The following is a 21304-nucleotide window of genomic DNA, read 5'->3' on the forward strand; positions in this document are numbered from 1 at the left end:
TGTGAGCATGTAAACAATGAGCGTTGCTCATGAGGAAAGCTTTTGATTAGTTGCCAAGGTTAGCAGTAAGCGAAGGTGCCGGCACGTACTGACTGCCTGTGCTTGTGCATAATATTAACATTGATTATTTGACTCTGATGCTGAATGCTGGGTGACCTTTTTAGCGTTCGCATTCGGCGAGCAAAGGCTTTACTCCACATCTGACTTGCTGAAATTGCCTCCACGGGGCACCTAAATACGCCTGCTTCTATAATGTCCTATTAAATGCAAATTAAAAAAAAAAAAAAACATGGGTTAAATTGCTGAGCTCTTCAAAACGAGCACATACGAGGAAGCCTGAAAATGAGCTGCCGTTGATATCATTAGACTGGAATGTCTACAAACCTCCAATGACTGCATTGTTGTACAGAAAAGTCAGTCACAAATAACCATTGCGCGATCCAGTTTATTATGGGAGCTATGCCGTTTTATGCTAATCCCTATACTCATGGAATGTGTGGTACAACATTCATTAGTACATTCCATGTGTCCTTTGTAGAAGCCACAAGGTATATAGTCAACAGTACTGCTATGGATGAGATTGTGACTGAGACTACGGACAAACACTGTATGTAGTTCCTCACAAACATCATTCGAATTAAACAACCGTCACTGGCTTATGCGCATAGTGGCAAAAATGCCAAAGTCGGACTGACTAGAGAGAAATAAAAACTGTAATTAAATACGATGTAGAATTGGAGGGCAGGAGCAAGGCTTCCAATCTGCTTTTGCTGCCCAGAGGGTCAATGGTACCCGACGGCTGGCCCGCAAAAACAGTGATTAGAGGGTAGGTTTTATTTCTCTTTTTCTTTTTTGCATATATTGGATCTGAATTAATATTAATTGTGAAATAACAGCAATAAAATGAAGAATAACAAACAACAGACTTTTGATGTTTGCAACAGCAGTTACGGGTTATTCACTGTTCCGTCATCTTGTCATGTTAGTGTAAATTCATTAATCCCAGAGGCGACTAAAGTCACCATATGCATGGCTGGGTGAGAGAACGGACTGCGGCGAACCAAGAAGTAGCTTTAATATGAACGTTGACCATGTGAGAGACGAGAAAGTATATTACTTGTAGAGATAAATTAACCACACATTTATAAATAAAATAAAACAAAACATCAGTAGAGAATCAGCATTTCATGATACGTATATTGTATACTAATATTACAGTACTTATATATAGTTGTCTTCTGTATTCATAATTGTTTTTCAACCAAGCAAAAAAACGTTTTTTTTCTTTATCTGAATACTCGATTACTCGATACAATTTTCAGTAGGATATCTGAATACCAAAATAGTTGATAGCTGCAGCCCTAGGTGCATGCATTTGATTTAAAATGAACAAAACAAGAACAGATTTCATTCATCTTGAAACACAAAAAAAATGCAAATAGCTATTAGTCAATTATCCGAGAAATGAAATATTCTCAAATAAATGTATAAAACAAAATTGTTTCTTAGGAAAGCTCATCATCAACGGTTTGTCCTCTTTTTCGGAAATAGGCAATGCAGAGAAGTGCAACAGTAACCGTTTGAGCTGTCTGAATTGTTCTGCTATAAAAACAGCAATGGCATTTGTTATTGCTTTGGCTCCATCTGAAAGAGACCAGGAAAGGCTGTTTTAACGGCACTTAAATTCAGCTTTTTATTTATTTATTTTTTTCCACGCTGCACTGATATTCACATTGGCGTATTGCCGTTTCCAGTGAGTTAACAAGTTTGACATACTGCCAAAAGCATCCCGCTAACCAGGACGTCTGATAGCCAGAGGCTGACCTGCACTTCCTTACCCAATATCTTATGTGTGGGAACTCGCCAAATGTTCCACCCCCCAAAAAAAATACGATTCCATTTCCATACTTTTAAACTCATACTAAAGAACAGTCACCGCAACTGTTCAATCCAATTTGGATTTGGAGGACACACGTAAGTAAAAAGTACTAACAGTCCAGATGGAACATTTCCACCTTTTCCGCCGCTTTCAATTTGTCATTTCCTTTTCCAGTCAACAATTGGACCGAGAGAAAAGAAATCCGGATGTTCCCTTTGACTAGCGTTACGGAACCAGCCCCTGCGGCGTCTCGGCAACAGGGCGGACACAAGAGAAATGCCGTGTTGTCATCAGAGGATGAACCAGATTCTCGCTGAGGTCTCACAGAAGCCTTGAGCGGCATCCAAGCCCAGCCTCCATTGTGACACATTTGGGTGATTGGGTGATGTGTTATACCTGGGGGGAGCTGCTGGACTGCACCAGCCACTCAGGGACACACTGTAACATCCACAGTCTTTGGGGAAAGGGCCGCTGTCTCTCCGCATATACCCAAGATCGCCCGAGCGAAAGGCAAAGGGGGGGCCGGCTTTTCTCTTTCCTCTTCTTCGGGGACGGAGCCCGGGTAGTTGTTTATATCTGTCTGCTATAATCAGGAGACGTGTCAGCGTTATCTGACTGGGAGCCACTTGATCGCTGAGGTTTTCATGCGAAGAAACGAGGCATGCCGCCGCCTCGCTTAATGAGGTTGTTCCGAAGTATGCCTCGCATAAACAACATCGGCGATGCAGAGTCAAAAGCGTCATATTCCTCATCTTCTTGGGCGGCTTCACTTACTTTATTGCACGTCTGGGAAGGACAACAAGTGGCCTCCAAACAACGCTCTGCACCCACACAAAAAGAACAAGCTATTTAGTAAAATAGCACAGCAAGCAATTTTGCTGGCAAAGGCCGTCTACTTTTCACTGAACGCTGAATGTACTACCTTCCAGCGGTGTACCATTAAGTTATGCACAATACACACTTTTTGTCTAATCAAAAATTGTGACTGGGACCAAAACAACTTTTTGGCACCTAAAGGCTGCAGAAAGACGCAATGTAGCCAGTTAATTTGTCGGCAGAGAATCACAACCTCTAAAAGACAAAACGCTCATTTCGCCCCCTCCTTGTAATGACCAAGTGCATGCCAAGAGGACAGAATACAAAACAATGGAAGTCCTCCATTGTTGTACTCTTGTTTACTGTCACCTTCCTCTTTATCGCTGAATTCACTGGCAGTTGCGCTGCCTCACTCTGCTATGATACCTACTGTATGCCTCTCGACAGATGAGGGTTAACCATTCCAAACAGTTGTGTGCCGAACAAAGCTGCTTTTCCACTGCGCGGTACCAGCAGCACTACTTTTTTTTTTTTTTTTTTGGTTCGGAAAGAAGGGATCATTTTGATCAGGCAGGACAAGCAACGCACACAATCAGGGCCTCCTGTTTTTACTGTACATTTCTGCATGTGGCTGGGGACCACTTTCATTTTATTCGAGAGGAGACAAAGGGCCGATGCGGCAAAATGGAGACTGTGGCGCGTGGCAATTTTTGACCTTTCTAGTGTGTACTTTCAAATGTTTGAATAAAGCGACAAGAAAGAAATAGGCGGTTGGATCCTTACTTCAACACGGGACAACGGGAAGCATGAAACACATCAGTCGGACCAACAACAGTGGAAGGTCTCAACGTATTAACGTCTCGGCATGGGGCTGTTGGCCGGTGTAATTCCATTCGAGGAGAGATACAGGAACAAACGACAACAGAAGAGAACGGGCGATCTCCAATATTTACTTCCCGAATTAGCCATGTAAGGACACAGTTTTAGTTTGGAAGAAGACTGAAGTGTTGAATCTACGTTGAAACCTAAAGTAAAAATGATAGAGAAAGCGTAAGCTTGATAAAATGTTGAGCTTTTCAACGTTTGCTTTTCAACTATCCTCTAAATTGGAATTAAAATGCTGTAAATGGGCTGTCACTTATTTAGCGCTTTTCTACCTTGGGTACTCAAAGCACTTTACAGTCTACCTCATCTACCTACTGATGATGCAGCATCAGGAGCAACTGGGGGTTCTGTATCTTGCTCAAGGATACTTCGACATGGTCACAATGGCCGGGGATCGATCCCACAACCTCCGGGTTGGGAAAGGACCACTCTACCACTGAGCCATGCCGCCCCCGCTGTAGCAAAAACATTGGCTTAGTCCACTGCAAAATTATTTTCAATTTTCAATTTTCCCTTACCCAAATGTATGAAAAACCTATGACAGAAAACATGTTTAATATTCAAAAATGTATTAGAAGAGATCAAAATACTGCGCGGACATGGCTAAGAAATTAAAAAGTTTCATGAAACAGGGCCAACACCAGTGTGCTCAGGGCAACAACAACAAAAAAAACAGTCAGAAAAAAGTGGTTAAAGAAAATAAAATCTAATTTATATATGGAGAGCGACAGCGAGTGAGAGCGAGAGAGAGAGAGAGAGATACAGTACACACACTTTTTGCGGTTGAAAAAGGCCTGCCCCCCCCCCTCAGAATATGCCCCCTCCCCACCTCCTTCCACTAAAGTAGAAAAATAGAGAAGGGCAAACGTAGGTAAAACAGATTCAACATTAATTAAACCGTGACCTTTCCATTTTTTTAAATTCAACCAAAATACAATGTAGATTCAACAGCATCTTTCAATCACAAACTTCAATGCTGACAAAATATTGTTGAACCAATGTTGATTAAACATCAGTCTTCAACTAAAACCAAAAATCAACCTTCTTAACCCCAATTCAACATTGATTTAACATCTTTTGCTATCTGGGGGAGGGAGGGGGGTCACCAACTGAGGTCTTTGAGGGCAAAAATCTTGCGTGTTTTACATGTTTCCCTCCTCCCGCACATCTGATTCAAATGATGAGCTCATCAGCAAGCTCTTTCGAAGCCCGAGAATGTTCCTGATCATTTGAATCAGGTGCGTTGGAGCACGGAAACAACTAAAACAGGGGTAGGGAACTCCGGTTCCTCGAGAGCTATATCCTTCCTGTTTTGGATCTCTCCCTATTACAACACACCTGACTCAAAATGATCAGGATCGTTTCAGACTTCTACCGAGCATGCTGATGAGCTGATCATTTGAATCAGGTGTGTAGAGGTTGGGAGAGATCCAAAACAGGCAGGATAAGGCTCTCGAGGACCGAAATCGGTGACCCTTTCGCTGGACAATAACAACATGGCAGAATTCAAAGTTACGGTACAGTAACAGGACAATAGAGATGTTGTTTGCTTTCCACTTTGAAAAGCTACTGCGAGAAATTGAGAAAAAAAAAGATGGCTGACGGATTAATTGATGTAAAAAAAACAAACAAATGCATTGAGTGTGTGTGTACATGCGGAGAAGCTTGTCTCTCAATCAAGATGCGTCACTCTAATACACTTCCTTGGACCAATTAGGGTCTTGTCATGTGTGATTTTCGGGAGTTTCAGAAAGAGCACGTAAGCGGGCAGGTTTTCAACAAATAGCTCGGGATAGCTGGTGAATTTGTGAATAGTGAACTGTGAGTGTGCGGGAATTGCAGTACTAGAATCGCTAAATTGCATTAATAGCAAGTGATTCCTCGCAGTGTCAAAACAAGGCCTACACTCAAATGTCACAATCAGATTGACTAGCAAGTTGTCATCCAAATCAAATGGGATACAAGCAAAAACACGGGAAGGCCATAATATGTGACATAAGTGTAAAAAAAAAAAAAAAAAGACACTAGTGACCCACTGCAAATCGGAGCGTGTTGTCGCAAGTTTGATTGGCCCTGGTGTGTTGTTGTCAGTGTATCTCAAACGTAATGAGTCTTTTGGCGTAAAGCGCAAAATACTCGGGTAACCTCCTGAAGTGCTGCCCTCTTTTGATGGGGTCCTACAGCGCACGGGAACACGTTGGCAAAAGACAGCCACATTTTGGTGTTACCCTTTTTTTTCCCCCCCCTTTCTTTTTAATGACACGGGTGTTTAAGTGCAGAAAAGCGGTTGGTTGCGCGGCTGTGTCATTTCCATCTGTGCTCTGATCTCGCGTGCCCTCCCTGCCTCTCTCGCTCTGGCTTCTCCTCCATGTGGCTGTTCTGCCGCTAAAAGACAGGGAACTATTCCTGTCAACCAGCCAGACTAACCAACAGCCTTTCTGTAGCCGGCCAACGAGCGCGCTCGCGGGCTCTCATCGCCGCAATATTTGAATAAAAGGTAGAAAATGGAATGAGGCGGAGGGGGGCCGGGGGGCGGGTTTACATCAAGTGATTTGACATAAAAACTGCATCCCTAACAGTCACTTTAGACAAGGGAGCTGAGGTGACCTTCTCAGATTTCATCCTCAGATGCGTTTTTTTTTCCCTCCACTCTCTCACAACCTCTCTCTCCTTCCCAGAACATGTGAGTAATTAGAGCACTTCCCGCATACACCCGAGCCTTTTTTTTTTTTTTTTTTTGTATTTCTGCCTCTGTGTATACATGTGTGCAGGAAGTGCTTCATTAAAACATTGCTGTCATCACTTTTGAGCGTCTGTGTGAGATGCTCAGGAGGGACGGAGGGAGCAGTTGTGGTCATCGTGCAAATGTACGATACATCAGGGATGGGAAATCAAACAGCCACTAATTTCCTCTAGTCCTCATTAGAGTCGCGGGTGAGCTGGAGCCGGTGCCAGCTGACTTCGAGCAAGAGGCAGCACACACCTTGGACTGGTCACCAGCCAAATGCGGGGCATGAACTGTGTCGACTAATAACCATTCACACTCATATTCACAACCATGGGGTTTCTCTCAGGTTCTATTTGTAGAATTGCATGGGGTTCTAGTGGTTCACTCACCTGACTTCCGTGCAGGCAGCGTGTGTTCAATTTCCACTCAAGAAGGGTGTTATTGTAAGTGTGAATGGTTTATTGTAAGTGTGAATGGTTGTCTGTCTCCATATATGTGCCCTTTGATGGATAGGCGCCAGACACCATACAGGGTGTAGTCTGTTATTTTACTGAAAATACGATGGGATAGGCTCCAGTTGCCTGCACCCCTGAACAAGATGAGCAATACAGAAAATATATTGATGGATAGAATTGTAAGGCGGGCCAGATCAGATGCTCTCAAGGACCGTGTAGGGTCCACGTGCCGTAGGTTGCCCACCTACGTAACCGGAGCAAGTGTTCGAGAAATCTTTATGTCACACACAAGTACGAATGGGCTTACACATCTAAATAGCGATAATCCTTCAGGATCAGTGCACAACATGTCTGCTGATTTGCATATGTTATTATAATTCCTGTGACCTGCCTGTGGGGCGACACCTCAGCTCAGTGTCATTTGCGCCTCAACGCATCACTACCTTGTATCACATTGGGTTTGCATTTTATTTTCCTCCCATTTTATGCTGACCTCCAAACTGATCGTTTCGAGTGAAAACACAAAAAGTTGCAATAATTTCACGTGGATCGGCGTTATCGCTGCTGCCTTTAAAAGCTACAATAAGCGACGTACAATGTCACCAACAAATGCAATATGCGGCTCGTGATTTAAAATGAATAATAATAAAGAATGGGGGAGGAAAAAAAGCAATAAAGCATCGAACCCGTCCAAAGTTCTGAAAAAAGCAACGGGAGCAAAAGACCGGGTCGCTCATGCACACAACGCCCACCGCGAAGCACTTTACCCGGCCACCTTTTCCTTCCCTTTTCCCAGTACACGCAAAGCTTACCGTCGAAGACCTTGAAACGACGACGGCCACGACATGCGCGATTTCTTCAATCCCGGTCGGTGTCCCGTGTCCACGGCGTACGTCCGGTCCATGTTGAGGGGGCTGAGGTACCGCTCGGTGTCGGAGAAGCCTCGCTGTCTGACGCGCTGGTGGCTCTTGCGCACAAGCAGAGCGTGGTGGAGCGGCGAGAGCGCAGCCTGGTTCTGCTGCCTCCACAGATGTTTGGGCGCCTTTGCACTCACGCCGGCGGCTCCGGCGACGCCACCGCCGGCCACCGAGGGCTGCGTCCCCACTTTGCCTTGCTCCATTTCACGCTTAGCTTACTTGTTCTTGCTGTTATTGTTTTTAATTAACGCTACTTAGGGATGCACATTCAAATGCAAACGTGTGGCCGAATCATTTGCTTGAACAAACTTTATGGCTTGTTTAACTCAACTCCATAAACAATCTCGCCGGTGACCTACAGTACACTCATGTGGTCTTGAAGGGGTCCAAAGTTGCATTTTTTCCCCAAAGTATCCCGGAAGTCTACATTCACGCCCACTCCAGCAAAAAGTGTCACATGTTCAGTCCAGGACTAATCCTGCATGTGCACAACTTTTAATGTGCAAAAAATAACTAACTTTAAGTCAAAGGCTTGACTCCATCCGCTCCTCGAGAGCTCCTGTGCAGGATCCACATCCGGCGGCAAATATAGGGAAGCAAGCAGGATTGTACATTAAACATGAGAGACTCACCCAGAGCACCTCCCCTGCTATCCTGCGAGCGTGAGAAGGCAAAGGGTGGCCCAACCATTTAAACACATTCAGAGCTGGAAAACAGCCCAGTGTTCCAAATGCTATCTTCAGGTTAAAAACATGACGGGGTTAAAAAAATAAATAATAATAATAATAATAACAACAACAACAAACATTGTCTCAAGACTGTGAAGAGCAGCTCAAATGGGACAGAAACTAGCCAATGAGCTGATTCACATATTGCATACATACAGAACACAGTTGGACACCTATTGGGGGATTTTATTTTTTTTCTTCAAAATTGAAAACAGTTCCCAAGTCCAAATATAGAAACGTTAGAGAATTCCAGTGCATTTCCTTTCCAATATCCACTTGTAACATTCAACTTTTGTTACCATGATGACCAGGGATGGAGCAAGGGAAACGTTTTCTGCTTTAAAAATGTTTCTCATAAACCCGGAATCATTTCAAGAAATGTGTGTGTCCCCACAAAGATAGTGAAATGCTGTAATATAAGTGCATGCCAGGGCTTAAGGGCCACTGTAATGTTGCCAAAGGGAGTCACCAAAAACAGAGAATAAGAAGGTGGTGCGATGTAACCATAGAGCAATGGCGGGGAACGTGAATCGAGCAAAAAAGAAAATGTGATGACAAGGAAATATTTCTGCTTCAGGGCGAAAGTGCAGATCACCGCCAAGGTAAAGAACATCCGACACTGTCATCCGCCATGCTGTTGTTGTTGTTGTTGTTGTTGTTGGTGGTGGTGTTAGCGCAAGGTCACATGAGAACTGGAACAACCGCTTCATTGTCTCAGGAAAGATTTTTTTTATAATTAAAAATAATGCTTCTCTTGCACTGACACTTTATTTTTACATCTTTGATTGAAACGGTAAATAATAATAAACTCAGGCCTGTGTGAAAGCCACATGTCTAAGATCTCAAATTTGGGGGAATTATGTTTTTATCTGCTACAGGGGCTGAGATATCAATTATTTTGTAGGTGGTGAATTTCCGTGAAAACTTCTGGTTTTAGAGGTTTGATTCTCAAGTCGCCCTTAAGTTTAAGAGAAATGTACGCTTTAGGCCTTAATGGGTTAAACCAAAATACACTTTAAAAACTGCAGGGTCAAAAAATAATAATAATAATTTGTGTCAAACAATGGACCGGACGCTATTTGGGTCAGTTTGACCCATTTTTTTTAATCATTATTTTTTAATATCAAAATAAACAAGATAAACAAGACAAGACAACAAAACAATGATTTTTGAGAACATACCTTTGTTTTGGGGAGGAATAATATTGTATTTTTATGTTGTATTTTGGAAATTCACTTGTTAAAATATAATTTCTTCCCTCGTTAAACTTTGACTTTAATATCATGGTTATACATTTTTAACTTGGAAAATATTACTTTATTCTCATAAGCTAACTTTTCATGTCATCTAATCTTGCAAGATTCCAACTTTTTTTCTTAAAAAAAAGACATAATTCTCAAAACAGTACAACCTTAATTCTCTAAAAATATAAAAAATAAAAAACAAATCCTAGTGTTAGCAATTTGACTTTTTTCTGGCAAAAAGGCAACTTTATAACTCCTATCGCATTTGGGCGAACACATCCTTATTATGCCTTTTTGTGTTTTGAACAAAAGTCTTTATTGACAACAGGTTTTGAAGTCTGCAACATCTCAACATTTGTCGAATTTTGCAAAAGCCGCAGATCAAATCTAATAACAAAAAACAATAAACTATAACCATAACGATACATGTCTCAACAAATCATGACCCAAATGGCACAACAGATCTAATTACAGCATCAGATTAAGGTGTGTTATTCGCGGAATCCATCCCTCCTTGAATAACTCAGTACTTAAATTTAACCTGGAAGTTATTTTCGTTATCGAATGCACTTTTATTGTCCTTTTTTTTCCCCCACTGGTTTATTCAGGGGGGCAAAGACTTACACCAGGATACAGTTAGGGTTGTCTTAGACACCAACAAAAGGACTTTTCAGACGATACCATTCATGAATTATATTTAATAAGCAATAGGATTATGAGAGTGTCCTTGGAAAAATGCCTCCCCCTTAAGGGTATTGTAGAATTCACTCAAGAGATTCCACTGTGGCTCCACTGTCGGTCCAACCATCCATTTACTATAACATTCACAACACGTCAGGGTCGCGGGTGAGCTGGAGCGTATCCCGGCTGGGTACACCCAGGGCTGATTGTCAGCCAATCGCAGAACGCCATAGTAATCTGCGCTTGTGCCTGCGATGACATCAGAGTCCAAACAAAGTGCATGCAGTTTATTAAAGCTCCTGTTGCCGGGTTAGCCAACATTTCAGACTAAACTGTTCGTTCTGAACATAATGTTGAAAACTGTGTGTGTGTGTGTGTGTGTGTAGGGGGGGTGCACTCGTGTGTTTTTATCCTCCCCATAGGTCTTGAGGTACACGCCCTTTCCTCCAGAAACGAATACTATGGGGAATGCAATTGCCTCCTTTCTACCCGCAGGAGTGTAATCTTCCTTCGCAAACAAAGTGAGAGAAAATAAACGGCGGCAGGTAAGTGTGATGGCACACCCACACACAGCATAAGAAGCAGCAGCGTGGCCTATGTGTGACATATGCGTGTGCTCTTATGCGGCCCCGCACAAGTGCACACACATTTCATTTCATTTAAGTCAGCGTCCAAGTTTAAACAAGGTCGTTGGCAGGAGAGTGTCTTGGCGTAACCTTCAAACAAAACAACAGATGGGCAACTTATTTTTAAATCAGGAAAACCTCGCATACAGTACTTCCAGTTCATATCCTGGGTTGCTCTTTTGAGAAAATATTGATGATGATAAATAAAATATTACTTAAGATCATGTTTTGTATGTTCTGAATTTGATGACCTCCGACAAACATCCCTAAATAATTGCTAAAATAAATAAATACCTCCATATGCAGGATCTGGTGGTTTATTATGCATCCAATTAGGTTGTTTTTTTAAACAAATTAGCTATAAAATTTAATGCAAATGGAATGAAACCTGGCAAACTCTGACATGAACGCAACATTCGCTGCCTTCAAAAACACTCGCGAGAAACAATTGTTTTAGACGGGCTTTAGACGTTCAAACTGTACATCAGGTTACAGTGATTTTTTTGTTGTTGTTGTTATTCAAGTACAGTCCAGGTATGGTTCGGTTGTATTTGTATATGCTCAGCTTCGGGAAACAGGTCAGCCGTGATTGGTCGTGACCTGATCCCTGAGCAACTGTGATGTCATTTTCGGTCGAGAGAAGTGATAAAATGGCCGCCCCCTCAGATGGCTAAAAACGAGTGGATTAACTCTTATTCCACAAACGCAATATTTATCAGAATGCCTTGTTTCAACTAGTGGGCTTGCATAGAACATATTCTGGAAAAAAAAAATGTTTGGGTTGACTTCCACTTCAAGAACTGTTTGTTTTTAAACTTTTAACTACAACTAAAAACAACAGACCGATACTTCAATTCACCTGAATACATGTTATGGTCCAATGCTTTGGGACAGTTTTGAGGGGCTGCCGCACATCAGCTGGATCACAGCCCAACTAGGCCCCAATGCTAGCAGACTGTAACAACAAAAATGGCATGCATATAAATGAATGTTTAAATACTTGACATGCCTCAAACTGTAACTAAACAGAATGTATTATTCACAGGGCCATGCGCATGCCTTCTTAAAAGTTTCATGAAAATTAGGTAATTAATTACCGCAGCAATCCATAATACTGACTGCAAAACTGAGGAGGGGCGTTGATGACCTCATCCATCTGAGGTGGCTTCCACCCTACAACAGAACCTGTCTTTGTTGATCTTCCAACGTACACGTTGATTACAATTTGCAAACAGGCATGCCGCTTTAACTGTTATACCGACTAATTACCGCCTAGAGTACTCAAAACAATCAGCGTCGACGTGTTTGCGGCGTCACGAACATCTGCTGGTTTGAGTTTTGGTGCTCTCTGAAGCTTCTCCAGAATGTTGTTTAAAAAAACATTTGTGCATTTACAAATGCTCCAACACACTATTCGTCACTGTCATGTCGTTTAGCAGAAAGAGCTACCTCATGGATAAACACTTGCATGTACGTTACTCCCACAATCTCATTGGTGTATTTTGCAGCCTGCAGTGCTTCTAATCCCGAGCCAGGATTGAAAACACACGGTAGCACTCTTGACTAGCTCTTTGCTTTTGCGTTAATACCACGCGCCGTTCAATCGAAATGCCTGTTCCATTCCCATATACACCCTAAAGTCAAAGTTGAGAGTATCGAAACGTGGCGCCTTATCGTATAGATCTCCACACTGTGTCGTGAATTATGAATGAATCGAGCCGGAAGCAAGGCAAAGAGGCATAGCCTTTGTTAACATTCTCTGCATAACCCATTTCCTCACTTTCAAATTTTGTATTCATGCATTTGATTCAAAATATATGAGCGCGCTTGAGGGCTGTTAACTGGACTGCTTGATAAGTAGGCTTGATCTGGAAAAATACGCCACGTACCGGCACCCGCGATGTATCCCGCAGGACAATATATAGTAAAGTTGTTCGCCAGGGCGGCCAAGATCCAATAATAAAATCCCTTTTTTTTATTATTAAAGTTATGTATCAACAAAAAAAAAAAACAAAGGAAACCCGAATTTAACATACACATATTTGTTATCTTCAGAAACTTGTCATTTTTTTTTTTTTTTAAGTTGGCTCCTATAAATGCTCTTCTACACTTAAATAGTGGTCACACACATTAATGCCAGGCTTTTGCCTTTGAAGTTATTTATCGGTGGTGACTGTGATGAATAGTATTAATATCCACGTGGTATTTTGTTCACACAAATAGTTGCGTCATTGAGCTATGTACTGTACTTATTATGGTCCACCTTATTACACCGGATCACAGTGGAATGCCCGAAGTTCAGAGTTCACCTTAACATTGTCTAACGTGTTGAAAATGATACGCACACTTGTTAATAGTCTTCCTCTTTTCCTTTTTTTTTTCCCTCTACACACAATTAGTCAAGGCGACTTTCAGCTGTCTCGTCACCGGCTGACGGCAGAATGATTCAGTCGAAACTACAAGTAGCAGCTTTTTGGGCCGGTGACGCATTTCAGTCAGACAAGGCAGACAAAAGCCTATTATAAAGAAACAGTCAATCATTTGTTTACGTGTACTGTTTCAAAGTTGCCTGATCATGTAATCTACACAGCACAGTGGAATTTCCTCCTTGTTTTTTTGTTGTTGTTGTTTTTGTTACTTCTACGTGTCAATCACCCTTCTTTGCCTTTGAATTCCGCTAGCAATGCTTTATTATCCGGTCTCTGTAATGAAAGCCCCAGTAGCGCCTGATTAGTAAGCGGCCACTTGTGTCCTCGTTGTTTATCCACTCACTGCAGGTATCAGCATTCTTGGCAAGGCGAAAAACAACATTAAGGAAAGGCAGGGGAAAAGTGTTTTTCATTCCTTAAGAACATTGGCAGCGCTTTGTGTGTATGCTGATAACGTGACGGATGTGCGATCGTCTGGATCGACCGTTGAATCAACGATTAAAGCCGAGTTAGAGGAGACGTTGGACTCTATGTACATATGTATATAGACAGCGTAAGTGCGCTTGAACATAAAAAACTGGCACATTTGGATTTTGTGCCGTCGCAAGCCTCATTCAGCGTGTTTGGGTATTTGGCAGACGGCTCTGCGCAATGCATTCCAATGGACCGATGGCCTTTTTTTTGGCACGCCCCTGCGTGCCTTACAATTTGGTGGCTGAAAGTCAGACTAAATGTTATTCCTGCTGGAACTGGGTCGAAGTTTTGGCGCCGATGGTACAACATGATTTATGTGGTGGTGGATGTCTTCATATTTCATTCATAATAATGACAACGGCCTGCGTCGAACCGTCTGAATCATTGTCACACACGGGCACGAATGATCAGGGTGCCCATTTCACCGCAGTGATCGTTGATCTCCCTGGCCAACAATTTTAAAGGGAATGAGAGAAGTTGCTTGGATTGGTTATGGAGCAAGTCGGCTGTGTCCACGCCCGAGCGGCGCAAACACCCCTTCGTAACTGCGCACGTCTGTGAAAATGTCAAAATTAGTCAAGCCCACCCATGCACATATTTACACCATGACGTGCACCAGAATTGCACTGGGCACAACAGAGCCCTTGTTTCTCCTTGACGGACGTCCACTGGTAGATGCATTTGACTTTGGAATGAATCCATTTGAACTACTACTGCTTTTACTACTCGTAATCGTAATCGTCTCCGGAATCACATATGCTAAACACACTACGATACATTCTCTTATCTGGAGGGGGAGTCATTGTTCTCTCACTTATCACAGTTAATTCTTCAAGTGGAGTCAGACTGACTACTCTCAGTAAAGTGTTTAAGATGTCTTTGTGTATTTATGTATTTATTAATACATTGGAAGATCTAAAGTTGACCACCCCGGAAGTTCAAACAAGGTTTTCAGATGAAAATATGCCTGAAAAGTGCAAAAGTACAAGCCGTCGTCATGAGATTTCAGTTCAGTGTGTTTTGCTTTTTTCTCTGGATTTATGACGCCACAACAGAAGGGTACCAGTAATGGGAAAGCGGACAAGTATGATGATAACCATAGAACCAGAAATGGCCATATATAAAGGATCAGGTCGGTTTCATCTACAGCTACAGCATAAAGCGCCACAAGTTGGCAGCATCGCTATGCTAACACCTTTTTGTTCCTTTTCCTTTTTGTGTCTATTTGAGTAAAAGTTGAGTTGTTTTACATATTTTGCTTTTAATTTGTGAGTTGAAGCAATGTCTGTGAAGTTAGTATAGTGTTAACTACAGCTTGAGCCTTGGGAAAAAAAAACATTTACATTATTGAGTCATGAGACAGTTTTACTTTGAGTTTTTAGTTAGCTAGTTTAGTTACCTGTACAGTGGATGAGGGTTTGGTGATTGTGACAGTTTGAGCGGAGCCTGAAATGAATACATTTACTTTCACCTTACTTACTTCAGAAATGCGTAGTTGTACTTTTTTTACTTGTAGCATTTTAAGTGCGTTGAAGAAACTAAATGGTCGATCGATGTGAATGTGAGGCTGAATGGATGTTAGCTTACACATGCTCTGCAATTGGCCAGAGAGCAGTCGAGGTGCATCTCAACCATTGCTATGTTAAAAAAAAAAATAAAAAAAAAATGGATGGCTGGATGGATGGTGTGAAAAAGGCCATCAAATCCCCAGCGTTATATTCTGTATGTACTGCCAAATATGAAAGAAGAAAAGTTTTTTTACATTCCACTTGGCAAAGGCTGTTATTAGCTGGTTGAAGGCATGTTTTTAGACAAGTGACAGATTCATCTAATAAGCGTGATGACTCACACCAGCTGGCAGTTAGTCATTTTAAAGAGATTTGCGAGTTATCAGTCCACTACATATCCTGGATAAATGACCAAATCATATTCTAGAATAAATTAGGAAACCTCAGCCAGGAGGAATTTAAAGCACCCATCCAATAAGCATCTAAATCTTCATCATCTGGCAATCAACCAAAGTTGCATCAACCTTAACCTTGTATTTCAAATTACATTTGTTTGACAAAACCAACATAATCCCACGTGTAGAACTGCAAAGTGGAAAAGGTACGATTTGGAGCCAACCTGAACCGTCAAGTGCTTCAAATGACACCGTCCAAACCGCTAGGTAGCACTACTGTGTAACCAACATAAATAATAATTACCTTTGAGTGTCACTTTGACAGTTGGTATATGTTCCATTAGAGGTATATGCAGTGCATTTAAGTTCCGTCTAAATGAGAAAGTCACCAACGTGGTGCTTGTAGGCAGCAAGGACCACGTATACCCGCACACATAACCTTATAATCGTAATATTATGCCTCCTTGTCCTCCTACCTGCTGGTGTCAGCGGAGGTGATGGCAATGAGAGGCGGCGTGCGAAGCGGCAGAGTGTTGGGCCGCAAAGGAACGGCGGCCGTATCGGCCTCCGGTTTGCGGTCAAAGTACATCTGCTCGGCCTGTCTGAAGGCCAGAGGGGGCAGTTGCACCGTGCGGCACGACAACCTCCGCACCAGGAATGGCTCCATGCATGTGACGGGAGCCAGCTCTGGGGAGTCCGTCGAATCGTCAGACACCTAAAGAACCAGAAAGAAACATAAGAAAATGTCACCTTGTGAGGACAAAAACAGGAAAAAAAAAAAAAAAAAAAAAAAGACAAAATTCTGCAATACCACACAGCGAGAATGAGCGAGATCAAATAGACAGTCAATGTCACTTCTTTCGGAATGCATGTTGATCCACAGGCATGGGAATGTAACGTAGACGTGTCATACTATGATCAATGCAATCGTTCCCTCTGCCAGTTGCTAATGATGACTGTCACCTTGCATCACGGAAATAACCAGAACCACTTGAAATAATCTACAACATCAAAGGCCACGGAACGTTTGTTGATGACAAGCACGAGCACGTGTCATAGACATGCCATAATATAATCAATGGGGTCATTTCTCCAGCTAGTTGTTCAAAATAATAACTGTCAACGCACATTATAGAAATAAGTAAGCAGAACGGCTTGAAATAATCCACAACATCAAAGTCCACTCATTGATGCACACAAATGCCATGCAACATTCTAGTGGCTAGTTGTGATGAGAATTAAATTTCAGTCACAGTTGTTGTCACTTCAAATGACCTAAAAAAAGTATAGTACAAAAAAAGAATATAAAAGATTGAAAAAAAGTCCATTTTAAATAATGAAAGATGAATACTTATAAGTGAAGTCAACCCCAAAAATGTATTTGTAATAATATGTCTTATGTGCCGTCACTAGTCTAAACATGGCATTCTGTTTAATAGTACCTTTGTGGAGTTTGAGTTAAGAAGCAAAATCCACCTGTTTTTAGCCATCCCAGGGGGCGGCCATTTTGTCATTTCTGTCGACTGAAAATGACATCACAGTTGCTCAGGTCTCGGGTAACGACCAATCACAGCTCACCTGTTTTCTGAAGCTAATGTTGTGCGCCTCTTTGCTTGTGGATTTTGTCATTTATAAACGTCACGTGTGTCCTCCTTGTGGCGCAACTGTAATATACTATATGTCTTGAAATCCACCGATGTGTTGTGTCCTTTTAATGACACATTGGAGAGACTTCTTGTGGGTCCATGTGAGGTCATTGCTGATGTGGGTATCGAAGAGTTTGAAGGTTTTCAACCTCTCCACCTGAGTCCCACTGATGGCCAGTGGTGCAAGCTGCTCTTTCCTCCGCCTTGAGTCAGTAATCATCTCTTTATTGTTTACAGCGTTTTCAGGAGCGATTATTTTCATAGCACCAGGACACCAGCTGAGCCACCTCATTCCTGTAGGCTGTTTCTTCTCCACCGGTGATCAGGCCAGTCGTGTCATCAACAAAGTTCATGATATTGATATCATGCTGGGTGGGGATTCAAGGATTCAAGAAATGTTATTGTCATACCAACACGCATGTACGCACGATATGGCACACGATTCGATACCAAAGGTCACAGATTGGCCCAGTAAGTCCCAAAATGTACCCTACTTACAAAAAGACAAAGGCAAGATTATCATTTGACCTCGAAAAAAGAATAAGTTCTGCATGGGGCCTGATGTCGGGGCTACGGATCATTGTTCGACTAGCTGGTGCGCCCCACCTTTGTCGGATTGCTAATGCTGGTCTATAGCGATGGCAAAACTAAAAACAGACCTTGCAACGAAGAAAAGAAAACAAAACATGATAGTGCTCAGTGTTGAATCCGTTACATGAAGAAAATTGTGCTGACAGTTTGTCCCTGTCCCACCAAGCGCCACATGAAGTTGACTGCGCTAAACTAGCTAGCATCCGTTAAGTAGCAGATGCACGTACAAACAAGTTGACACAAAACAATATGGACCTGTTTGAATTTGTTTACACAGAACATTTATATGCCATTATTAGTCATCTGGCGAGAAGTTAGTCCTGGCACATTACAGCTCTTAGAGGGGCGCTTCCCAACGCAGGAGGCCCCACCTAAGACCTAGCCCTTCTGAGTTGAACCCCAACATTTTTTTTTTTTTTAATTAAAGCAAAGCTTCAGTTTTAATTATTTCTTTTTTCAATTACAGGATAGGCCAAAAGTAGGCGTACAGTTGTTTCGCGGTTTTCATCTATACGTTCTGTTTAAGCTATACAGTGTAGATGCCTAATATGCATTGTAACTGGGAGGGTTGGCAGTGAATGAGCTAAGCGAGGGAAAGAATTGCAGAAAAGGAGAAGAGGCTCAGCTCAAGAAAAGACAGTGCTGTGCAAAAAGATAAAAACATTTATAGATTCAAGGTTGCAGAGGTATTTTCACTTTGGAAATTAATGTCTCCTACACTGTAAGCTCTGCATGGAGAACAGACAAATAAGTGACTTTAACTCTTGAGGCATGGTACAAAATCAAATCACTTGATCCTCCATTCTTTACATTTTCCAGTTTGGGATGTCAGATGTTACATATTTAAATCATTTTTATACTGAAAAAAAACATAATATGCAAAAAAAAAAAGTAAGTAAACAAGTATAATTTTCATAATGACTTAAAAATCCAATACATTACAATACAATTTTATTTATATAGTGCATTTTATAACAGCTAGGACTGTAACAAAGCACTTTACAATACAATAAATAAAAAAAACAATAAAAGGCTGTGGTACATATATTAACAAATGTAGACATAAATAATATACAAAATATAAATAAAATATAAATAAATAAAGCCAATAAATTGGCATAGAACACAATGTACAATTGACACCGGAAAAGAGCCGAAAAATTCAGGTCTGATCAAAAGCCAGACAAAAGAAATGAAAATATGGTATAAAGACAATCACAATGTGGTTCAACTCAAAAAGGCTTAAAGCGGAAGTCAACCCAAACAAATTTTTTTCAAGAATAAGTTCTATGCTGGCCCACTGGGTGAAACAAGGCCTTCTGATAAATATTGCGTTTGTGGATTAAGAGTTAATCCACCGGTTTTTAGCCATCTCTGTCGGCGGCCATTTTGTCACTTCTGTCGACTGAAAATGACATCACAACTGCTCAGGGCTCAGGTAACCACCAATCATGGCTCAGCTTCAGAAAACAGGTGAGCCTGAGATGGCCGCCCCCTCAGATGGCTAAAGACGGGTGGATTTTGCTGCTTAACTCATATGCCACAAAATCCAAGTTAATAAGAATGCCATGTTTCAACTACTGGGCCGACGTAGATCATATTCTTGAAAATAATAGGTTTGGGTTGATTTCCACTTTAATGCGTGACTCTGCCACAACCTTTGCTTTTCACGAGGCTATTCAGTCTCTGCGGTATTATGGAGCGCCTCTAAAGCTGGATGGCCAAGTATTACCGTAATATTATAGTATAGTATAGTATAATAGTATTTTTCCTCAGTAAAACACATTTAAGAATGAATTTCTATGAATGGAATTTGCTGAACCGAGCCATCCGACGCAAAACATGTCAAACAGAGAGACAAACGTTTCACTCCCCTAAAGCAACGAAACCCATGACCCGCAACATGACTCAGTTATGCAAAGCTGCTGCTGCTATTTTTAATATATGCTTGTGTGGCTTCCAGTCACACTGAGGTGGATTGCTTTTATTGCAAATGAAAGCGTGATTTCCTATGAGGTTACACCCAAACGCTAAGGTAACTCGGAAGGAGCACATTAAGGTGACCGATGTAGAATAAAGTGAACAGATTATTTAAATGATCCCCGGACAGGGAAAGCAGCTGCAATGCTGAGAAACTCAAACAGACTCACTCCATTATAGTCAAACAAATGACTCATTTCTTTCAGTCAGGTTTGTGATGGACTGAACACCAGAATGAGTTCCTTTCTTTCGTTTTTTCGTTTTTTTTTTTTTGTCCGCCCTCTTATTGAACACACAATAAACCCGAGGCTCAGATGGCTGGAAGTGGACGAGATGGACTTCCATTTCACGTCTTCTGTTTGTTTGGCTCGGGTTTCCTTTGGTAAAGTGTCCTTAGGGAGGGTAGGAAGGTAATCAGTTCTTTGCCTATTGAGCGCTCGCAGGAGTATCCTTAATTCAGCGCACACTTGAATACACGGCTACAAATGCACAGGCTGGAACGGCATGATAAATCGAGACTGATATGGCGCCCATTTATCTTGCGGCAAAGCGCGGCGAGTTTTCTTTTGCTGTGCTTGAATAATGAAGCTTGCCCCTGTTAAGCAACGCTCACACGTTCCGCATGTGCGTTCCGCGCTGCTCTTTTGCGGGTGATAGTTCCACACCACGTGTACAAGCAGCGCCGCCCCTCAATAAAACACAATAAAATCCACAGCTGGAAATACTCCCATTTAAACACTTTGCTTTACAAAGTCAAGGTTGGCTTAGCCTGAGACAATTTATTTGCCGTGGGGCCCATATTCATACTTTATCTTCTACAAGGTCCAGTAAGTCCCGCAACGCACTCTTCCGTTGGAGCGACAATATCTGAGTTAGCATGAAGTAGTTTGACTGTACAAATAGCGTGAGACCGCCACCTATTTAGCAAAACCAGCATTAACGCACAGGACTCTTTAATCCATCCATCCCACCGAGCTTTGGGCTGACAGAATGCTGTGTGCTTAAAACTCAAGGCACTAATAAGTGTTCCTTGAGGATGTGCTCGCTTAATTGACACCGAACAAAGACTACAAGCTTGTAAACAAACCCTGAAGAGATTAGCGCAGAAGCTGATTTAGTGGCATTACTCTCAGAACCGCATTCGCAGATATGAAATGAATTAAGACCGTTTCCTCTGCCTCGCTTTGGAATCAGAGGCCAGTTCACATCTCAGTTGACAGCTGATGATTGGCAGCTCGAGAGAGGTTATACGACGACCTGGTGAATTTCTGTCAGGAATGTGCAAACTTAGAGCTCCCACTGTGGCTTTACAATAACACAAA

The 21304-nt window shown here is 41.9% G+C and overlaps 2 protein-coding genes across 4 annotated transcripts in view; both read right to left on the reverse strand.

Moving 5' to 3' along the window:
* The window catches only part of pde4d (phosphodiesterase 4D, cAMP-specific), a 164228-nt gene extending 156002 nt beyond the window's left edge, over window positions 1–8226 (reverse strand). For both annotated transcript variants that reach the window (XM_086030965.1, XM_086030964.1), the window contains exon 1: window positions 7576–8226. In XM_086030965.1, coding sequence (XP_085887091.1) covers window positions 7576–7883 — 308 coding nt within the window. In that variant the 5' untranslated portion in view covers window positions 7884–8226. The remainder of the gene's footprint in view (window positions 1–7575) is intronic.
* A 1744-nt stretch (window positions 8227–9970) lies between these two features.
* LOC147147068 (3',5'-cyclic-AMP phosphodiesterase 4D-like) overlaps window positions 9971–21304 on the reverse strand; it is a 35535-nt gene continuing 24201 nt past the window's right edge. The window contains exons 4-6 of one of the 2 annotated variants that reach the window (XM_086030977.1): window positions 16242–16480; window positions 11819–11914; window positions 9971–10582 (exon numbers count right to left, since the gene is read on the reverse strand). In XM_086030977.1, the coding sequence (XP_085887103.1) occupies window positions 11830–11914; window positions 16242–16480 (324 nt within the window). In that variant the 3' untranslated portion in view covers window positions 9971–10582; window positions 11819–11829. The remainder of the gene's footprint in view (window positions 10583–11818; window positions 11915–16241; window positions 16481–21304) is intronic. The other variant, XM_086030978.1, reaches the window with a different exon arrangement.

This window comes from Filicampus tigris, chromosome 5 (assembly GCF_054856515.1).
Source record: "Filicampus tigris isolate MCC_2025a chromosome 5, RoL_Ftig_1.0, whole genome shotgun sequence".
Classification (NCBI taxonomy): domain Eukaryota; kingdom Metazoa; phylum Chordata; class Actinopteri; order Syngnathiformes; family Syngnathidae; genus Filicampus; species Filicampus tigris.